Raw genomic sequence first — 21,469 nt, forward strand, 5'->3', positions numbered from 1 at the left:
CTCATGTACTTATTTTCTTAGGTGCATTTTCCAACCTGTTAGGTGCATACAGGTGGAAATGTGGAGCCCAAATTAGCCATAGCTCTGTGAGTGAGAAAGATTGAGCGAGTAAAATGGTAAACACTTTAACAGGATTTTTACTTCTCTTTCAAACATATTTTAACATTTAGAAATTTGGTTAATTTTCTCTATAATTTAGCCTAACAGGGTGGAAATATATGAGTGGGACATACAGACTAACAACATGAAACATGGAAAAATAGATAAAATGGAGTGTCTATATTTATGTACTTTTGCACCATTTTTTTCCCACCAAAGAAATTATGACACTTCCTGAATGTGGTGTCATTTTAGAAAAAGGGTTATTTTCATAAATGGAGAATTGAAACAAACTAACAGATTGGAAAATGATATCAGAGTCACAGAAAATCGTAAATAAAAATGTAATACAATAATCCTGAACAAAAGTAATTGATGAGAGAGAATTTAACTAGGACTATAAAATAATATTATATTTTAAGGCGTATTTCTCGTGGACGTTGATGAGTAACACCCGGGGACATGGCAAAAAAGCCTACATCCACTGAAAAAAAAGTTTTCAAAATTATTCCCTTTCAAGATCCATATTTTTGTGTGTTTAATGTAAGGACACCTGACCTTTTATATTTAAAGCATTTTGGAATCCACATTTTACAGTAAATATAAAGTGACGTCCCGGGGACAGAAAAGGCACTGTAGGCGCCGCCTAGTTAAATAAAGGTGAAATAAAAATTTAAAAATAGGTAGGAATGACCCAGCTATCAGGCCCAGGCAACCTCTTCTGCCTCCGTTACCAAATCCCCACCATCATGTTTGATTGGCAGGTCTAACACATCGAAAATGAAAACGCAAAGGAGCAATCAAGAAAGAAAACAGCAAAATGAAGCATAGCAATTGATTTATCGAATTTGTTTGATCATTATAATTTTACAGTCAACCCACACAGAGTATGAAATTGAAATTGATAATTAATTTTCTTTTTGTCACAATTTATGTGGTAACAAGAAGGAAATGAAATGGCATTTACATTTCGTTTTTAAGTGTAAGAGTGTTGCATTTCCAATTGAGTGTCGGCAGCTAAATGCTTCCGTAAATCAACAAGGGCTTAATACAAATTCTAGCTAGCTAGCAACAACATTAGTGCAGCTTGCTAGTTAGTTAACATTTGCTATAGATAGCTACAGCAGGCCTGTAGAAAGCTACTGCTACCTTGTGGTCTGGAGTTTTATAAGAGGCTGATCGGCGGTTGAACAGTGCTATCTGAACAACAAAAAGTTGACTGCCGACACTGAGCAGAACTGCTAATGCCTGTCAGCAGTCCGCACATGTTTTGTAGAACCGCAAGCAAAGTGGTGTCAGAACAAAAGTCATGCAGGCCTCAGTTATTCAGAGTGTGAATTAGATACAAAAGGATGCTAAAAGCTTGGGAAAGTTAGGATTAAATCACGATTGATTTGTAGTCTTCTGTTGTGTTCAGATGGTTCAATGTAAATGTATTCCATTTAGATCTATTGTCTTGTCAAAACCCAACTTCATAAAGATTAGCATGAGGGGTTTCTGGGAAAGAACCAACTAACTCTGCTTGAATTTCAAGCAATTCAGTAACTTTTGTAAAATCTCTACAATTTATACACTCAAACTTGTGAATAAATGGCTGTTGAGATCGTTTACGTATATCTAATGTAAAGATAATCCGCTATCATGAGTCATAGTATGCTATCGTAAGCGTTAATAGATTTAAAAGCTTTTTAAATACACTCCTATGTATAAACAGACACATAAACAAGCTTATGAGTGTCAAGATAATAACTTATATCCAGCTTTGTTTACAGAGTTGGTAAACTAGCAAAGTACAGCCCCCACACCATACTGCTGCGTGTGTGTGTGTGTGCGCGTGTGTGTGTGTGTTGGTCCATAATGAGAATGGAGGAGAGTTTTTAAAGCCATCCAATGTTTTGGTTTTATACAACAATCAAGTTGCTGCACCTACTGGTAAAAAGTGAATCTCTTTACATTTAATTATGTGGAAGAATGATGCACAACAACCCAGCACAACATGTGGAGTAGCTTATTCCCCCACAGAGGAGACACATAAACACTGATGGAGAGATAGAGAGGGAGGGAGAGGATTTGATTTGCCTAATGTATACCCTGCCTCTGAGTGTATTAAAATGAGAGATACTGTCACTGCCAAACATCAGCTCAGACAGACATTGTTTTCAGGCTTCAGGTGGGAAAGGGGGGCTGTCTTTGTGATTTCGGGGTTAGAAATGTGACATTCATGGTGACTGCTGATTTGTCTTCCTGCCCCCTCTCCTGCCACGTGTCACATTGTGAATTGTATTTTCTGTGTTTGTTTGTATAATTGATGAAGAGCTCCGAGAGGAACAGTAACAGTACAGAACAGTGATGTGCTGTGAAACATGAGGTAGTGCTATCTGTTAGTTAGTAGGGTGTGATAGTGTTGTGTTTTAGCCATAGGAGTGACATGATCCCTAACTTAAGGGCTCAACCACTCTCACACAAGGTTGGTTTACTAGCCCATAACATTTTAACACCTCAGTTTCTCTCTAGCAGTATGAACTATGCTGGAGCAACACCTTGAGATGATAGTCCTCAATTGGAACGGTATGCCAGTAAATTCTATTGGTCCTCTTATTAGTCCTCTAAGGCCAACTACATAGATCACATTGTAATTTGACCATTGAGGACCATCGTTAACGATGTCATTGGTCCCTCAAGTTATAGCCACTAAAGGGCCATTCGAATCCTACAGAGAGGTGTTGCTATGGCTCTCATGGGTGGAGACAGTTTGTCCATGGGCCTCCCTCGGGAAGGAGTATTTCACCTAATCACATCTGCCCAGAGAATAACCCATGTGCCCCCACTCCCTCACATTCGTTTAAATTTTCACTCTGTCCTTTTTTTCCCCCAGGTTCCTTCAATTACCAGATCTGTGGACCATGACAAAATATTGGCGCTCAGGCAGCAGACTCAGTTCCTCTGGGATGCTTATTTTTCTTCGGTAGCAAAAATAGTATTAACTACATTAGAGGTAAGCTCTCCCATTTATAGAACTGTTCATTTGAATCAAGAGTGGGTGGGAGCGGGTTGGGAGGATTGCAGGGCCAGACAGCCAGCAGCCAGGATAACGGATAGCCTTTTCTATAATGTGCACAAGTGGCCAGGATGAATTGATGGTGGCTGTACAACAGCGTTTCCCAACCAAGTTCTTAATTTCCCCTGGTTTGTTTTTTCTTACTCCTCCTGACAGTCTGGCTCTTACTTTGGGAGTGTTTTCACTATACTCTCTCTTCTGTCTCAGTCTCTGGGGGGAAACAGACACAAAAGGCTTTCATCAGGCTCTTCCCCAGAACAGACAGTCAGTCAGGACCTGCCATGATCAAAAGAGATTGCAGTGTAACGGTTTCCTCTGGCATCTTAAATGTCTAGAGCCTCTCATGGACTAGAGTACATAGACAGGTAGCTGGGGGTTCCTTAAACAAAACTCCCCCTTGTGCTATACTGCTACTGTTTATTGTTGTCACACCCCCAAATATAGTGTCCTCTCAGAGCAAAGTTAAAATAATTGTCATGTTTCCCCTGGAACAATCAGAAAAACACTTTTTATGGTCTGATGTGTGGAGAGGAAGCCACGGTATGAGGTGTTTTGGCCTGCAGGTATGAGAGGAAAGGTTCAGCAGGGTAACATCAGAACATTCTCATAGGCTCTCTGTTCACCCCTCTGTCTCACTCAACATTTTGAGGGTTTTACTTTGGTCTGAGTTTTTCCATGGGTTTTTATATTAACACACTTTCACTTATTGTTGTATCACTGACCCATTCAGAAGCTACTCTGTTATGATAATGTTGTGGGCTCTAATTTAGAACTCACTCAACAGACACTCCAACCTGTCACCCATATGTCATTGTCCCTGAGGTTTTCATGTCACTTCTTCATTTTGAGGGTGTCTGTGTTTAATTTCTCCACTGTCTGTCTTTACTCCCTTCCTCTTTCCATTCAATTTACCACTTCATAAAGGAAATAATGACAAAGAGGGTTGAGGAGGAGGGGGAAAATAGAAAGTGAGGAGGATAAATTATAGGCATTCCGCCATGGTTCTTCAAAGGGAGCCACAGCAGCACTTTGTGATGAATTGGATTAGGGCCGAGCGTTGGTTTTATGTGTTGCCGGGCGAACATCACCACCAGGTGCCTAGTCCAAATCCAACAGGGACGAAATTAGGCCCATCTCCATGGATATTTACCGTTGTGCAGATGTGGTAAATGCTCGGCGCTACCTGCCGACTGACAAAATGGGGGAAATTAGGCATTCTAAATAGCCCCGCAAGTGGCACACACACACAGGGCTTTTGTGAGGTTGTCGATAAGTGCCAGCTAATTCTCCATATAGATCAAAAGGCACATCTCGTCTCAGTGTTGCTGGCACTGGACGGGCACATGGACTCTAAACTGATATGATAATCACACTGAGGGTGGCCGTTTGAGGTGCGGGACAAACAGGCAGACGCACCGCTTCCCTCATAGCCAGATAAATCTGACCTGAATCTGTCAATAGGGTTTTCAGATACATTTGCCTACAATGCAGAACAAGTATAACACAGTCACATGATACTGTAGCTACTCCTGTAGAAGATAAAATATTTTTTTTACTGTGGAGGTACTGTATCTTGAGCAACATAAATGAAGCTCATCACCTAGCAGGGAGTAAAAACTGTGGAGGGGTCGACCTACCGCCTCATCTCTCTGAGGGGGTTGCTTGTTAAGGCCTCTCTCACAGCCTCATTAGGACCCACAGTTCAAACGGAGGAAGCAGCCTGGAAAGCACTGGGCTCTGAGAGTAGCTGATGCAAGGGAGGAGACGTACCCATATGGAGGTCTCTTGCTGTGGATCGAAGAGCAGGGGAGCTGTAGCCTTTCTACTTCAGGACATGCAGTGAGGCAGGTGTATTGGAAAGAGCAATCAAAAGTAGATGGCTGATATGAAATGACTGTCATTAATGTTAATTCATTTGATTGAGAGGTTGGTTTTGTGTCCATTGACGCAACTAATATCAGGACCCATAGGTGACCATCTTCATGTAAAATATCCTGTGCATCACTCTTAATGCATGACCACTGCATGCAAATAACTCCTTACAGTCATTGCTGTTCAATAGACTGTCAGTAGCACAGTCATCATATATAGCAACATGGGACGACGAGATACAGGTCCAATCTCCACAGTCAACATGCAAGGGAACAGTTGCACCTGGGTGAGTGGGCATCAGTCCCAGCTGAGGGAGTGAGGTGTTATCTGCATCAGCAAGACGCTGCTCGACAACATGGCCACGTCTATCAGACCCAGCCTCTTGCACAGCGAGCAGCTTCTTTGTACTAATCCTCTCTCTCTCTCCTCCTCCTCTCTGTGTTGTTTCTTTTTCTGCAGATAATCCAAGACAGAATAAATTCACACATATCCAGGAACAAGTTGATGTGGAATTCGTTGCCTGGTGGACTGTACATTCTGCCTCAGTTCTCCACGGACGCTGCAGTGTTCCCCTTCTATTACTCCTCTCTGGGTGAGTTGCAGCCTGGTGATAACCTGCTATTATGTGTCTGTATAACAGACTCCTCTCTGGGTGAGTTGCAGCCTGGTGATAACCTGCTATTATGTGTCTGTATAACAGACTCCTCTCTGGGTGAGTTGCAGCCTGGTGATAACCTGCTATTATGTGTCTGTATAACAGACTCCTCTCTGGGTGAATTGCAGCCTGGTGATAACCTGCTATAATGTGTCTGTATAACAGACTCCTCTCTGGGTGAGTTTCAGCCTGGTGATAACCTGCTATTATGCGTCTGTATAACAGACTCCTCTCTGGGTGAGTTGTAGCCTGGTGATAACCTGGTATTATGTGTCTGTATAACTTCTATGCATGGGAACTGTTGACACACAACCACAAGGAATCAGACCTCCGCTTTGTCCATTAGGTCTTTCAACTCCTTGACAGAGTCAAAACAAAATGTTTCATTCACAACCAGTTCATTGTGGAGGGCCTAATGTTAATGTGCGCTCTTCAACCTTTCCTCCATGTTATTTTATATACCCCAGTGCTACGTATTAATACCCTCTGAGAAAATGTTGCTCATGCTAACCAACCATAGACAAATTTGACATAAAATCATATTTGGGGACCAAACAATGCACTTTACAACGGAAATTGTCTTGGATGTAACCTTGCAAACTGGTATATGTTATCCCATATCCTATCTGCAGTCCCATTAACTGCCATGGGTCAAGTCCTGATCAGTGTCAGTGATCAAGTCAGTGATTAGTTGTCACTGAGATGGAGCAGAGAAGAGCATAAAGCCTAGCGCTGCAGTCAGTGTCTTGTGTATTTCCTCCGGCATTGAGCACCTTGGAGCTGTGCACTATGAACTGTGCTGCTGTCGCAGTCCTGCGAGGAGCACTGGGATGAAGCCATAACTCAGATAGATGCTTGTCTTTCTCTGAGGAGTTGTGTACAGGAGGAATGGGCAGTTTGCTTTATGCTTCCACAGTTATACGTTTTTGCCAGTACTAGAGGAATAACGTTCTCAATGCCGGTAATACACAGGCATTATCAGTCTCACTTTCCATAATGCTGATAGCAGCAAAAGGTTTTAGTTTTTTTCTTTGCATTGTAGGCCTATTTCAATTCTACTGACTTTAATTTACTGTTTTTAAGCTTTTATTTGTCTCTGTCAATTTCAAGTTGATGTTACAATATTTTGTTATTATGACAGCATCTGTCCCGAATCATATTTGCTCCTCTGAGAAGTGGAAAAGAAGGAACGATAGCGACATTGGGCTCCATTTCTGGGGGGTCTTGATGACTGGGTATACCGCCTCAAAATCACAAATTGGATTTCCAACTTGTTTAGTAGAGTCCAGCTCCTTTAGTACCTCCTATCATGTGCTTCACAATCCTCTTTTGACTGTGTTTAAAGCGACTGGGAATGTATGAAGAGATGCCAAAGCAGTGGATAAGAATGAGAAGGTCCATTTAGAAACTGTTTGAATGTTCCCTGTTGAAACTCTGCTTGTTTTCCACAGTCATCCGAACCAATTCTCATCGCCATTTGAGTTAGAATTTTTACTCATGAGATGTAATGTCTCAACTGAATTTTCTTTGAGCTGTCAATAAATCTCAATCTATAGCTTCATTATAGCTTTTCACATGAGGAAATTATATATTGTCTAAATCCTCGAATTAGATTGGCAGGGTACACAAAATTATGTGAATTATCCGACCGCTGCATATGCAGTTCCACACAGTCTTCTCCCATTGTGTAATGCCGATTTGTGTACAGAAGGACTATCTCCAGGATGCTGCTAGAAGAGGAGTGATTTGTTTACCACCACCTCGTGTGAAAAAGTGGTAACACTTGCCCTCGTCACCCCACCTCTTCACTTCCCCGGCACCTCTATTTATTTTTAAGGTTACCAGCTAGATTTCCTCGAGGCTTCAGGACCCCCTAACAGCTTCCTCCTCTGGAGTCCTATCACTATCATTGATCCAGCCTGGCTTTCTGTTTTGGTCCGGAAAACCCTCCAACTTGCCTCGTTTGCTGAGCATGATTGTTCCGGTTCATTGCAATGGGTGGGATTTTTTTTTCTTCCATTACCATAGTACAGTTTGACTTCGTTCTGTCAATATTAATGAGGTCTAGTTTCTGAGCGTGTTTCAGATCACACTGAACCTTTCTAATGACGAGTTCTAGAGCTCCTTCGCTAAGGCCAGTAACAAGCATAAAGGCTAATAACCAACATGACACCCTGCTTTACTAGGCCTACAGTAAGGTATCCTGCAAAGGGCAGACTCTCAAGATAAGAGGGGCTATTATACAAGGCTCTTTTTTACAAATGTGGTACTAACGACCTACTCTGCGACAGCTGTTGGTGTGTTCTAAAGGGAACAGTAATATTGGATCAATGCTTAACATACCTTGTTGAAATTGAAAATATGTTTCCCCTGTCTTAACAACAGTTGAAGAAATGACTTTGATCACAGTTATTTCAATGAAAGTCATTTGAACAAAATGTTTTTGCCAGTTCTGCTTGGTACATTTGCAGTTTAATGTTTGATTCGAACGTTTGTTTGAAGTGCACTTAAAATTGCTGCCAGAAATGGCTGTGGGGTTTCCTGGAGGAAACATTTCTTCTACAAAAGTGTTGCCAGAGTAAAATACTTTAAGGCTTATGGGATTTTGATGACCGGATGAGAATTATTATATTTTTTATATATTTAACTAGGCAAGTCATTTAAGAACAAATTCATATTTTATAATAATGATCTACACTGGCCAAACCCTCCCCTAATAACCCGGACGACTCTGGGCCAATTGTACGCCGCCCAATGGGACTCGTGTGGTCCTAATGCAATACTGAATCCCTCCTTTGAAGATGATCGGCAGAGATTTTCTATAGATTTCTTTGCTTATGCAACAATGTCTGCAAAGAACAAACCTATTCAGGTAAATGTTAGGCTCACCAAATGGACACATACAAACAGCCAGCACAAGTTTGCTATCATGTCCCACATCAAGAAGGCATTGTTGTGTGATCAGGGTCCAAAATAGGTCTTCTAGAGGCACCACACAGCATCAGGGTAAATCCATAAATAGAGCTCAGTACACCAGAGAGGTCAGAGAGTCCACAGCTCTGTGTCAGAGAGATTGATAGGGATGCTGTAAGTGCACTGGGTGTCCATTTATGCGTGATGAGGTGGATGGATTGGAGAGTCCAGTCTGTCCCTTCTGAAGGTGTGTGTCAGAAAGGTTAATGTCTTGAGGTGCGTGTGTGTTAAGTTGTGTCTGAAGGTGTGTATTAAGGTGTGCGTCTGAAGGTTTGTGTTAAGGTTTATGTCTCTCTGTGTGGTTGCAGGTAAGATCCCGTCCCAGGAGTTCACTGCTGTTATCCAGGCCGTGACTCCTCTCCAATCTCAGCTGCAGCCCATAGTCAAGCTCGTCATCGCTGTTGCCAAATCCAAGTTCTGTGCACAGGTGAGAGCTCAGACCTATGACCCGGGAGCTAAGGCGAAATAGCAGGGATGCAGACCATTCATTTTTATACTGTCACTCGAAGTCAGTGGAAGTTTATCTTATGTGATATAGCATAAATCTTTATAGCTATACGGCATGTCATGTCTCCACATGCTATATTTACGGGTGTGCTATATGGCCAATATACCACGGCTAAGGGCTGTTCTTAGGATACCTGGATATAGCCCTTAGCCGTGGTATATTGACCATATCACACAAACCCCCGAGGTGCTTTATTGCAAATTATAAACTGGTTACCAACGTAATTAGAAGAGTAAAAGGAAATGTTATGTCATACCCATGGTATATGGTCTGATATACCACAGCTTTCAGCCAATCAGCATTCAGGGCTCGAACCACCCAGTTTATAATGAACAGACTTATTTTCGCTATATATCCGCTGCTAAAAATATAATGGCTATATGTACTGGGTCTATGCTCTTTTGAATTAAGATTTTATTGAATTGTTTCGTTTGCAGATAATTGTGCTGTGGAATTGTGACAAGCCTTTACCTCCGAAGAGCAAGTGGCCCTCCACCACCGTGCCTATCACTGTCATTGAGGGAGAGAGAAAGGTACGAGATTTCCTAGTTATGCGGGTATTAAGATTACATGTTTTGCTATCGATTTTAATGTGTTTTATTGAGTCTTAATCATTGAGGGAATGAGCATAGCTGTTAAAGTAGAACTGACACCAATACATTTATTTGAAGTTCAAAAAATATTGCTATCAGGTTGTAAATCACAACTGGCCTGGTACATTGTTTGCTGCCTCCACCCATTCAGGATGCACTGTTTCAGTTTCAGTTTTTATTTTATTTTTAAACCCAAGACAAATGTAACTAAGGCTGGGAATGTCAATACAATCAAACTAGCAAGGACAATGATCACAAGTCAGTCATAACGTGGCTAATAGGCTAGTGTATCTATTTATGTAGCTATTTATTTAGCAAGGTTAAAACACTGAGCCTAACGTTGGCTGGCTAGCTAGCTAGCTGCTGGGAGGGTGTCATGTTGTTTTTCAGTGGCTAGAGCTAGAGGCAGGTGTCATTTGGCTAGCTAGCAAAAAATATGCATTTCTATGCTGAAATAGAACGACTATTATCCACTTAGCATATCTCTTGCGTTCATAAATTCAATGTGGCTATCTACTCCGATTTCAGAGCACTCTCGTCTGAGTGTGCCAGAGCGCAAAATAACTGATGAATTTATGATACCCGCTGAATATGACTGGTGTCAGTAAACGTAGACAAAAAAAGTAAGATAGTTACGAACGCTCTAGATAACATGTAAACAGCCTAGCCAGCTCTGCTAGAGCGAGTAAAATGGTCAGAGGTGTTCTCTCATTTGTGTCTGGAAGTAGCTAGCAAGCTAGCCAACTTTAGCCAGTTAGCTTGGGTGATTGACTGCAAAACGCTCTGAATTTATGAACAGATAATCTGACAGCACTCTGAATTTATGAACAACCCAGAGTGCACTCTGACACACTGGAGGCAATTTATGAATGCACCCTGAGCTAGTTGTCAATCAAATGTTTTTGGCATTGATCAAATGGGTGGGCAGGCAAGTTCCCATTCAGTTGTAAAAATGTGGGTTGGGACCAGCATGCATTGGCAGGCAAGCTGCAGAAGGACAAGCAGGCTACTATTCCCCATCGTTTATCAGTGCAATTCTGACGGTCAACTAGTTGAAAAAGTTTGAGAGGGTTTATCTAATTTTCCCTCATTAGATTTTAGCTCACCTCGCTCTGGCTAGCATTAGTTGTTGATTATGTCGTTGTTGATGTGCATAACTGTGCATAACTTTCATAGTGGTTTCATCAAAATGAAATCTAGAATCGGCTTCCTATTTCGCAACAAAGCCTCCTTCACTCACGCCGCCAAACATACCCTCGTAAAACTAACTCTCCTACCGATCCTCGACTTCGGCGATGTCTTTTACAAAATAGCTTCCAATACTCTACTCAGCAAACTGGATGCAGTCTATCACAGTGCCATCCGTTTTGTTACCAAAGCCCCTTATAACACCCACCACTGCGACCTGTATGCTCTAGTCGGCTGGCCCTCGCTACGTATTCGTCGCCAGACCCACTGGCTCCAGGTCATCTATAAGTCGATGCTAGGTAAAGCTCCGCCTTATCTCAGCTCACTGGTCACGATAACAACACCCACTCGTAGCACGCGCTCTTGCAGGTATATTTCACTGGCCATCCCCAAAGCCAACACGTCCTTTGGCCACCTTTCCTTCCAGTTCTCTGCTGCCAATGACTGGAACGAATTGCAAAAATCGCTGAAGCTGGAGACTTTCTCTCACTAACTTTAAACATCAGCTATCTGAGCAGCTAACCGATTGCTGCAGCTGTACATAGCCATCTGTAAATAGTCCACCCAATCTACCTACCTCATCCCCATATTGTTTTTATTTACTTTTCTGCTCTTTTGCACACCAGTATTTCTACTTGCACATCATCATCTGCTCATCTATCACTCCAGTGATAATTTGCTAAATTGTAACTACTTCGCTACTATGGCCTATTTATTGCCTTACCTCCTCACGCCATTTGCACACACTGTATATAGACTTTCTTTTTTTCTATTGTGTTATTGACTGTACGTTTGTTTATTCCATGTGTAACTCTGTGTTGTTGCTTTGCTTTATCTTGGCCAGGTTGCAGTTGTAAATGAAAACTTGTTCTCAACTAGCTTACTTGGTTAAATAAAGGTGAAATAAATAAATAAAATTAAATCAATAGACTTTAAAGTTACCAAATGTAAAAGGACTCCCGTGGTATTTGCATATTTGCAAAATCCATTCAGGTGTATTTTGTGGCTTTTGGCGAATGCGTTCTAATAATCTAAAGTCGCACTGTTGCTACAGCCTGTAAACACACAGTCCAGTTCAAAGTGAATGATGACAGGCCCGTGTGGCAAATTGCTTATTTGCATAAAGGCCTACTGTAGCTCTGATTGGCTATGGCTCACCGCTCTGCGTAGACTCTGGTCCTTGACGAGACAGATGTACTTATTCGGTTTTATTTACTGCAGTGTCTATTAATTGTCCAAACGCACGGCCGCTTTCCCACTCTATATTGCTTTAGAATTTTCACAAATGCCAAACATTCTAAGAATTTATGAAAATGTGAAAATCACCAAATCTAAGTGCCCGCTTGTCAAAAAATGTAAAAAATGTAATAAAAATACAATGTATAATCTTTCAAATTCTTCCTGGGGGTGTATATGAACAGATTTTAATACGTTTTCATGTTGCAACAACACTGTCAGTTCCACTTTAAAGTCAGGGGAGATAAAATGCCGTCGTACATTTCTAATAAAATCCTTTCAAGCTTTTCTTTAATTTGTCCTTTTTGAAACTGGCCCTGACTGAGTGCGAGTCTGTCTCCTGGAATCTGAGCTTAGCCATTACTGTGCCAAGCCTCAGCTGAATCATTTTAGTAGCGCTAAAGGTACCACTTTGCAGTGATGTTCTTATGAGCTTTTAAAACAATAGGAGTTAGTACACCCGACATCATACTTCCAAACAGGACAAATGCTCTTACTGAATACAAGCATCTTAAACACAGTAATGTGGTTTCAATCGAACTATTCTGATGAAACGCTATTGCGCTGACAGTATGAATTCATCCAAACCTTCATTGAGTCCAAATAATCACTCCTTTTGTGTTATTTGGAGCGTTCCATTCACTTAAAGAGAGCGTTCACCCAAATTACACACTTTCCATGACTTCCTTACCCAGTAAGCAGTCTATGGACAAGTTATGACAGTAATCCATTCTTTAGTTTCCCTGGCACTGTTTCCAAATGCTAACATTTACCGTTTGTGGCACAAATATCATTCAAGTCATAGGACTGATATTTGAATTGTTCATGCATCATGTCCAAATCATTCGAAAGTATCTAAAATTGATTGTGACGATCAACAGTCACTTATAGATGATTTGAACATGATGAGCAAAAAATGCTAATTTCGGTCCCATGACATAAAATGGGATTTGTGCCACAAATGCTAAAACGTTAGCATTTGGAAACAGTGCCAGGCATGGAAACAAAACCAAAGCATGGATTGCTGTCTTACATTGTGCTTGGAAACCAATGTCTCCTTTTGCAATTTGGGTGAACTATCCCTTTAATTGCTGGCTTCATAAATATCTCCTACTCAAAGCCAAAGTGGAATTCCAATCAGCAGTGTCATGCTTGCTGCTTACCACAGGATTCAGTCAACCTCCCCCCCTGCACGCTCTCTCTCTCACACACACAGGCACACACTTCTCACTTTTTCCATAATCCGCAGCAGCCCAGCTGTTGTCCTAACGCAAGGGCAGGACTCCATGCCGCCCCACTGAGGCAGGAGCAGGACCCTAAAACCCAATGGCAGATCCCTTAATTGATACTGTTTGTTCTCATGTAGTAAACACGGCAATGGAAAAAATGTGTTCCCATTATAACAATAAACCGCTTTTCTAAAAGGCATCTGTGGGCTCCTAAATACTTACTCAGAGTATTCTAGCCTAACAAGACAGCTGCTCCAGAGTAGTAATTCTCCACAGCTCTCTCCCCAAACAATAAGAGTTTCAATGTGTTGAAACCAGCGAGTCAAACGTTCACATCACACTGAATCAGAGCACTGCCAGGAGACTGAGGAAAGGCTAATGGTGGATGTGTTCTGTGTTCCATGTTCTGCAATTGTGCATCTTTTGTTGTCCCTCATATCATCTGCGAAAAAGCAAAGTAATTGTATGTTTGTCAGGGGGACAGAATATCTAAAGAGGCTCTTATTATCTGGTGTCCTAAATAGTTTATCTCCCCTCAAGGCCAGCATGCAGTTTAAACATTTGAGCAGTGTTTTCCTACTGCCTAATACATGTCACCTATTTACTTAGCGTTATTATGTAGGCTCATTGAAATTACACTGTAACCTAGACCCCATTTATTGTGTTTTCGGTCCTATAATTTCCATTGTGTTGGATTACTGTCACTATTTTCCTTTTTAGCAAGCTAGTATGAAAAGCAGGGACATCATTTTATGCTATTGCATGAATGCATTGTGTGATAGGCAAGGGAAAACACTGGCTGCTGTGGAAGGGCCTTAATGAACCACATTCCCTCTCCCCTTCGTCGTAATATATCATTTTTGTATTTCAATGGACTGCACTAATCAGCCCTGAGTAGAGGTCACCAGCAGCATTTGATCAAAATCCAGCATATTATATTATCGATTTTTCCTCCATGTTTGTGTCCTCGGGAAAGTAACACATCTAAAAATAGGTCCCCTCATCTTGTTCCTTCAATTTTGGTTTCCATTTGAAGGCTAATTAAGTTGGTCCGCATTCGTGCCATGGATCACTTTATAGCCAGCTGCCATTAGATCACTATCCTTGCTCTCGGCAGACCTGCCACTCACTCCCAAGCCTAATGGCTTGGAGCTAAGCCCTTCACTGACTTGTGGGGTGTGTGTGATTGTGAGTGTGCGTTTCTGTGCATGTGAGATCTCCACAGTAGCATCTCCACAGCTGTGTGTGGGTGGCTGGCTGGCTGAGTGTGTTCCTGTCCTGCGATGCGACGCCTCAAGAAGGGCTCACTGTCTCATTAGCACCTCCATCTCCCCATCCTTGTCTGATAGCCATTTCATCAACTGATAATTCATATACAGCCTGGATCACACAATGTCTCATCAGAAGGGAACGTGATTAATAAGAACAGATAAATGAAATAAAGTGAGTCTTCCAAAGCGTTAGATATTAGATCTCTTGCAAAGTGTAGTAATTGGGTTAGTCAAATGCTTTGGAGTACTCTACCATTTTCTCCTCGGGGCGGTCATTTGTCTCACCATGTATACGAGGTGATCTATGGTCACTCAGGGTGTCATTTGTTGTCCCTGAACAAATCTGTCACCTTAATTAATTGTTACTTTCAATAATAATTCCCTGCTTGGCACCCTGAGTTTTCAATTCATGAGTTGATCCTCAGAATCAATTCAGTCCATTCATTCAGGATATACTTTATGTGTCAAATGTTACAGGGCAGAGTTCAAGTAGGCCCCCACTAAATCCAGTCTGCATGGTGATTAGGCCATTCTAGGGGTCAGTTTTTATTCACAACTTGGATTCACAAAATCCTTATCGCCTAACCTGCAATCAAATCAATCTGTATACTACAATTGAGGAATAATGACACATGATTGCACTTTGAAGCAAAACAATACAAATAAATGTAAAAAATGGTACATAAAGTGGAGGAAATCTATTTCTATTGCAAAAAAGCACACCTGCATGGTACAAATGATCCAAGTTAAACAAGCTGAAATATCTCACTTCACATTCCCTTAAACTCCGAACAGAGTCTGTGTAAACAGCAATGGTAAAGGAAGTTCACAAATGAGCTGGGTTTCTGTGGGCCTGTCAGGGTTCTTGGGCCACGGGGCAGGTTGAGGTTATCCCTGGGCAGTACTATATGGCGTGTCTGGGGCTCCCTCGGCCCTTGGGGTAGGTGTCGAAGGATCCATATGCAGTGAGGTCAGAGGAGGCCAGAACACACGCTCCCACAGGACGGCAGCTAGGCTAGTGAAAGGTCACTGGTTCGACTACCCTGAGCTGTGCCCTTGAGCAAGGCACTTAACCCAAATTTGCTCCAGTGGCGCGGTGCTACAATGGCTGACCTTGTAAAACAACACATTTCACTGCACCTATCCGATGTTTGTGACAATAAAACATCCTCCTTCCTCTGTTTCCTAAGGCAGGCTAGACAGCTTGATAGCATTTCACGGTAAGGTTGTTGTATTCGGCGCATGTGAGAAATAAAATTTGATTTGATTTGTGAGAGAGAGGTCAAAAGGCTAAGGAGTAAGGGCCACAGGTAGCAAACAACAAATGACAAAGACACTTGATTTGTGGCTTAATATTTAGCTGAGTCATGACTTTAGAGTTGAGTTCTGCTTATGTGGCATCTTTATCAAACATAATGCAATTTTAGTTGACAGTCACTGTAAATAATATGAATATTTAATATCTGAAAAAGCTGTTCAAAATTACAACTTAATGCAATTTCATGAAGTGTATGTTTACCCCACTATGATACTATGAATTATGTACAGAGATGGGCTTTGACAAAAATGTATCTTGGAAACGACACTTGAGCCATTGAAATCATTTTCTCTGCTGAACTTTGACTATGAATGTATCAAGCATCAAATATGATTAACCCGTAAAGAAAAGCATTGACAAGCCTCTAAAGATTGGCCTTGAAGTAACAGGAGTCAATGGAGATAAGGGTGATGCCACATTTTCACCAGGTGACTTAGTGCTACGTCCCTGTATATCTGCCTAGAGGATAAATCCATTGACACTGACCAGGGAGAGAGAGGAAGGAAAGGACAGTGACAGATCAAACCCCTGTGCCACTGTCTCCATGAGACTAGTTAAAGCAGCCCTGGGGGGGCGAAGACGGTGGGCTCTGCGACAGAGGAGGCGGAGGGAGACAGACACAGGGAGGATGAGCGAGAGAGAGAGATGGGCAGACTGAAGGACAAACAGTCCCTAAAGATGTGTATTGGAATCTGAGCTCTAGAGTATATACAGACCTGATGGGAGAGCTGCGGGTGAATCAGAGGGGTGAGCGATACGACAACAACAACAGCTGGCTAGCCTGATAACCAGAGCAGTGTGTAACCATCAGAACATACCTATATGGGGAAATTAGAGCAATTCATTGAATATTATACAGAGAGTATGCTAATCGTCAATGCAGACCATTAATACAGTAAGGCAAGGTGCACTGCAAGCTAAACGAATACCACTTAATGTTGTGAAGAGTATGTTGGTAATTTTTACCTCTACTGAGGGAGTTACGTTTGATACACACCAGTGAGAGTGCTTTAGTGAGTATCCTCCAGGCTTTACGCTGAAAAAACAGTGAAATTCAGACAGTGTCGCTGGCATGCTGATAGACATTAGAGCTTATTGAGATTAAAGGAATCCATGTCATGTAGAATCTTTTCAAATTTGGCACTGTTTGATGAAACTATTCTCAACTAAAGAGGCACACTGCATACTCATTTCACATTGTGATATTTGCTATTCATTACTATTTTGACAAAATATCTTCGCCCTTGGATATCCAAGTTCCCGTTTCAACAGAGGAAATATAATTAGCGAGTAATAGCAACGGATTAATTTGAATTTCACAGAAGAACTTTGTCTATGAACATACATGGAGCTATTAAAGCTGGAGTCCCCTTTTCCTATTTTATATAAATACCCTTAAATAATTAAAATCCTCAAATTATGAGTCAATAGCATAATTACAGGCAGCTCTATAAAGCCTGCATTTAGTGTAATGGATTAGGTCGTCCACATCATATTAGCCCGGCCGGCAGATCGATAGTTAATACAGAAGGCACTGATCCCTAAAGCTGTGGTAGGAGAATTATCATTAAAATATGTATTTCTCGTGTAAAATGTATTTACAGTCCCATGAGGGTTACCGCTGCAGCCCAAGTGTTTTAAACTGGTCTTATTCAATCAAGACACCAAGCCCAGGAGACTGCGAGACTAAATATACATAATTTAAGCAATAATACATGAGGCCATGTTATGACATTTTTATCATGGCTGTGACGTGATCATAGCCACGAGGCAAGCAGAGTGGGATAGACCGCCACAGCCATGATAAAAATGTCATAACACATTGACTCAAGTGTATTGCTTTTATACAACAGGTTACCAGCATTAAAACTAGTCAAGGATCATATCACCTCCACCTTACCGGCCACCCTAGACCCACTTCAGTTTGCATACCGCCCACAGATGACGCAATCGCCATCACACTGCCCTATCCCATCTGGACAAAAGGAATACCTATGTAAGAATGCTGTTCATTGACTACAGCTCAGCATTCAACACCATAGTACCCTCCAAGCTCATCATCAAGCTGGAGGCCCTGGGTCTCAACCCCGCCCTGTGCAATTGGGTCCTGAACTTTCTGATGGGCCGCCCCCAGGTGGTGAAAATAGGAAACAGCATCTCCACTTCGCTGACCCTCAACACTGGGGCCCCACAAAGGTGCGTGCTCAGCACCCTCCTGTACTCCCTGTTCACACACGACTGCATGGCCATGCACACCTCCAACTCAATCATCAAGTTTGTAGACGACACGACAGTAGTGGGCTTGATTTCCAACAATGACAAGACAGCCTACAGGGAGGAGTTGAGGGCACTCGGAGTGTGGTGTCAGGAAAACAACCTCTCACTCTACGTCAACAAAACAAAGGAGATGATCATGGACTTCATGAAACAGCAGAGGGAGCACCCCCCTATACACATCGAAGGGACAGCAGTGGAGGTGGAAAGTTTCACGTTCCTCGGCGTACTTCAAGTTCCTCGGCATACACGGCGTACATGTAGGCAAGGTCAGTAGAGGTGCATCAAAGCTGGGACCGAGAGACTGAAGAACAGCTTCTATCTCAAGACCATCAGACTGTTAAACAGCAATCACTAACTCAGAGAGGCTGCTGCCTACATTGAGACCCAATCCCTGGCCACTTTAATAAATGGATCACTAGTCACTTTATACAATGCACTCTAAATAATGCCACTTTAATAATGTTTACATATCTTACATTACTCATATAACATGTATATACTGTACAATGTTTGATTGTATTTTTCAATGAAACATGATGCTACTAACACTGGTTGTCAAGTGCAATTTTAGGCCTTTTCTTGTTATTAGTTCTATTCATATTGACTGCCATGTCAAGCAAAACTACCCAAGCGCTGGTTGATAGTTCCAGAACTTTGCAGGTTGCGATGGCAAACAAAATGGTTGCTATGGAGGCTGTTTACAGTGGATATCAAGTTTCTAAGTTGCATGGCTGGGCAGATGACAGTGGATCTGTAAAAGTAGTAGTGCATTGCTAGGTAACGACGTAAACAATGGCACTTATTAGGAATGTGGCCATGTGTATGTTGTCTAGCATATCATGGGCAGGAAAGACTAGCAATGGGAATATCCAAACCACCCCATTTTATAATCATATTTAACATGACAGACTGTAAACATCACATGAAACAATAATATTGACAGATCAGAACAACAAGATCAAGGGCTACCACTATCTCTTCAGGAAAAATACTTATATTTGTCACATGCTTCGTAAACAACAAGTGTAGACTAACACTGAAATGCTTATTTACGGGCTCTTACCAACAGTGCAGAGAGAAAGAAAATAGAAATTGTAGAAAAATAATAATACCACAAGGAATAAATACACAATGCGTGACGATAACTTGGCTATATACATGGGGTACCAGTACCGAGTCGATGTGGAGGGGTACGAGATAATTGAGGAAGAGATATTGTACTGCAATGTGGAGGGAGCTAGCGCGCAAGCATTTCCCTGCACCTTTATACTTGCTGTAATAGTATACAGTGCATTCGGAAAGTATTCAGACCACTTGATTTTTCCACATTTTGTTACGTTACAGCCTTATTCTAAAATGTATTACATTGTTTTTTCCTTATCAATCTACACTCAATACCCCATAATGACAAAGCAAAAACTATTTTTTAGAACTGTTTACAAATTTATTCAAAATAAAAAACTGAAATACCTCATTTACATAAGTATTCAGACCCTTTACTCAGTACTTTGTTGAAGCACCTTTGGCAGCGATTAGAGCGTCGAGTCTTCTTGGGTATGACGCTACAAGCTTGTCACACCTGTATTTGGGGAGTTTCTCCCATTCTTCTCTGCAAGTCCTCTCAAGGTTAGATGGGGAGCGTTGCTGCCCATCCAACCAGCCTACATACAGCAGCTGCCTATCAGAAGAAGCAACCCCCCATACCCTCTATCTGTTTCAGGAAACTAGTCTTGATACCTGAATGTGTATCATTGTCATTGAGAGTCAGGTCTGATGCTATCATTCATCCCAAGGGCCCTCCACAGCTGATAAATGGCTGATTACTGAGTGTATAATAGGTGTAATGAACAGAGAGCCTGTACTTTGCCACTCTATCTCTCTCAATATGTTCTTTAGGAGAGCTTTTTGCCACACGACTCCTAAACGACTCTTAAAGTATCCCAATGCTCCTCGTTTAATCAAGCCCTCAGCTGGTAAATGACTTTTCAATAGGCACCATGAAATGATCTCCTGAGCCAAGAGACTTGGCTCGGCGCAGAGCCGGCCCTGCCAGCGACACACTGCCACTATTATCCTGCTATGATGCACCGGGCAGGGATAGTTAAAGTGAATAGGAAATAGTGTTGCATTGAAAAGGACCCATTAAGCCATAATGATGCGAGTCCACAGCACCTGGAGTCAGCCGCTGCAAAATAATGACAGAGGCCCTGTCGATAGCACAGCCACACCCACTTGCTCTAGAGCAGCCAACCCAAGGCAAGGCTAATATCCAAGTCAACAGGTTTTGCTCGATAACTTCCTAATTTGAGGAATGAGGCAGCAGCCAGTGAGGTTGAGGAGGAGAGAGGGAGATATGGGTAATAGAGCAGGTACATTAACCCCATAAACTTGGTGTCAAGAGCATTGCAGGGTGGGAGACAGGCAGGCAGGGGGAGTTTAGTGAGGATGCACCACACCACACACTCTGGCCGGCAGCCTCCCAGAGAGAGTGACAGTGAAGGGGATTACCCAGACATCCCTCTCAGGAGGCCACTGCTGACAGGTCACTTCTGCCATGTGTGTGCTCCCTAATATTACAGGACATACTGTGCAGCAGGCAAACTACCAATAACACTGGCTGCTGAGAGAGAAACAGCCCATCAGTCGTTTCAAATAGAAACGCCTCGAAATTGTCTTAGAAGTTAAATGCCCACAGACAATAACATTGGAGATACAGATTTGAGGTGTTTTATAAATAATGTCATAGTTGCAAAGAAATGTTTTCATTGTGTGCCTACACTGTAATTGCACTGTATTAGTAAGGACAAGTCTTATTGTGAAGTGGGGCTTTGGGCAGAAGATACTGCCAGGCCATTGTGGGTTTTTTGTATTTTTTTATCTCTAATTGGCCTTCACCCACATACTCCACAGAAGAAGATTTTTCATCCAATAATCAGAGCAATATTTTCTTCTTAAAATGAAAAGTCCTTCGATAACAGGAACTTCCCAGAAGTAGCCTACAGAAGAGGGGAATTTCAGGCCTAAAATAACAAAGCTTGGCCTTCTATGGATTGTTCGTGAGGGCTAAAGCAATGCAATTACATTTCAAACAAAGAAGATTAAGGTAACTCTCTGGGTGCGTCAGGATGAAGAGATTAAATAATTTGTCCATCTTTTCATCCAACATGAAATGGTGACTCCTCTCTTGCCATT

General features: G+C 42.0%; 1 protein-coding gene across 1 annotated transcript in view; it reads left to right on the plus strand.

The window, feature by feature from the left end:
* LOC129817474 (exostosin-1-like) overlaps positions 1–21,469 on the plus strand; it is a 370,751-nt gene that overhangs the window by 338,304 nt on the left and 10,978 nt on the right. The window contains exons 5-8 of the mRNA XM_055872747.1: positions 2,975–3,094; positions 5,489–5,621; positions 8,966–9,084; positions 9,603–9,698. Coding sequence (XP_055728722.1) covers positions 2,975–3,094; positions 5,489–5,621; positions 8,966–9,084; positions 9,603–9,698 — 468 coding nt within the window. The remainder of the gene's footprint in view (positions 1–2,974; positions 3,095–5,488; positions 5,622–8,965; positions 9,085–9,602; positions 9,699–21,469) is intronic.

The sequence above is a fragment of the Salvelinus fontinalis genome, chromosome 20 (assembly GCF_029448725.1).
Source record: "Salvelinus fontinalis isolate EN_2023a chromosome 20, ASM2944872v1, whole genome shotgun sequence".
Lineage (NCBI taxonomy): Eukaryota > Metazoa > Chordata > Actinopteri > Salmoniformes > Salmonidae > Salvelinus > Salvelinus fontinalis.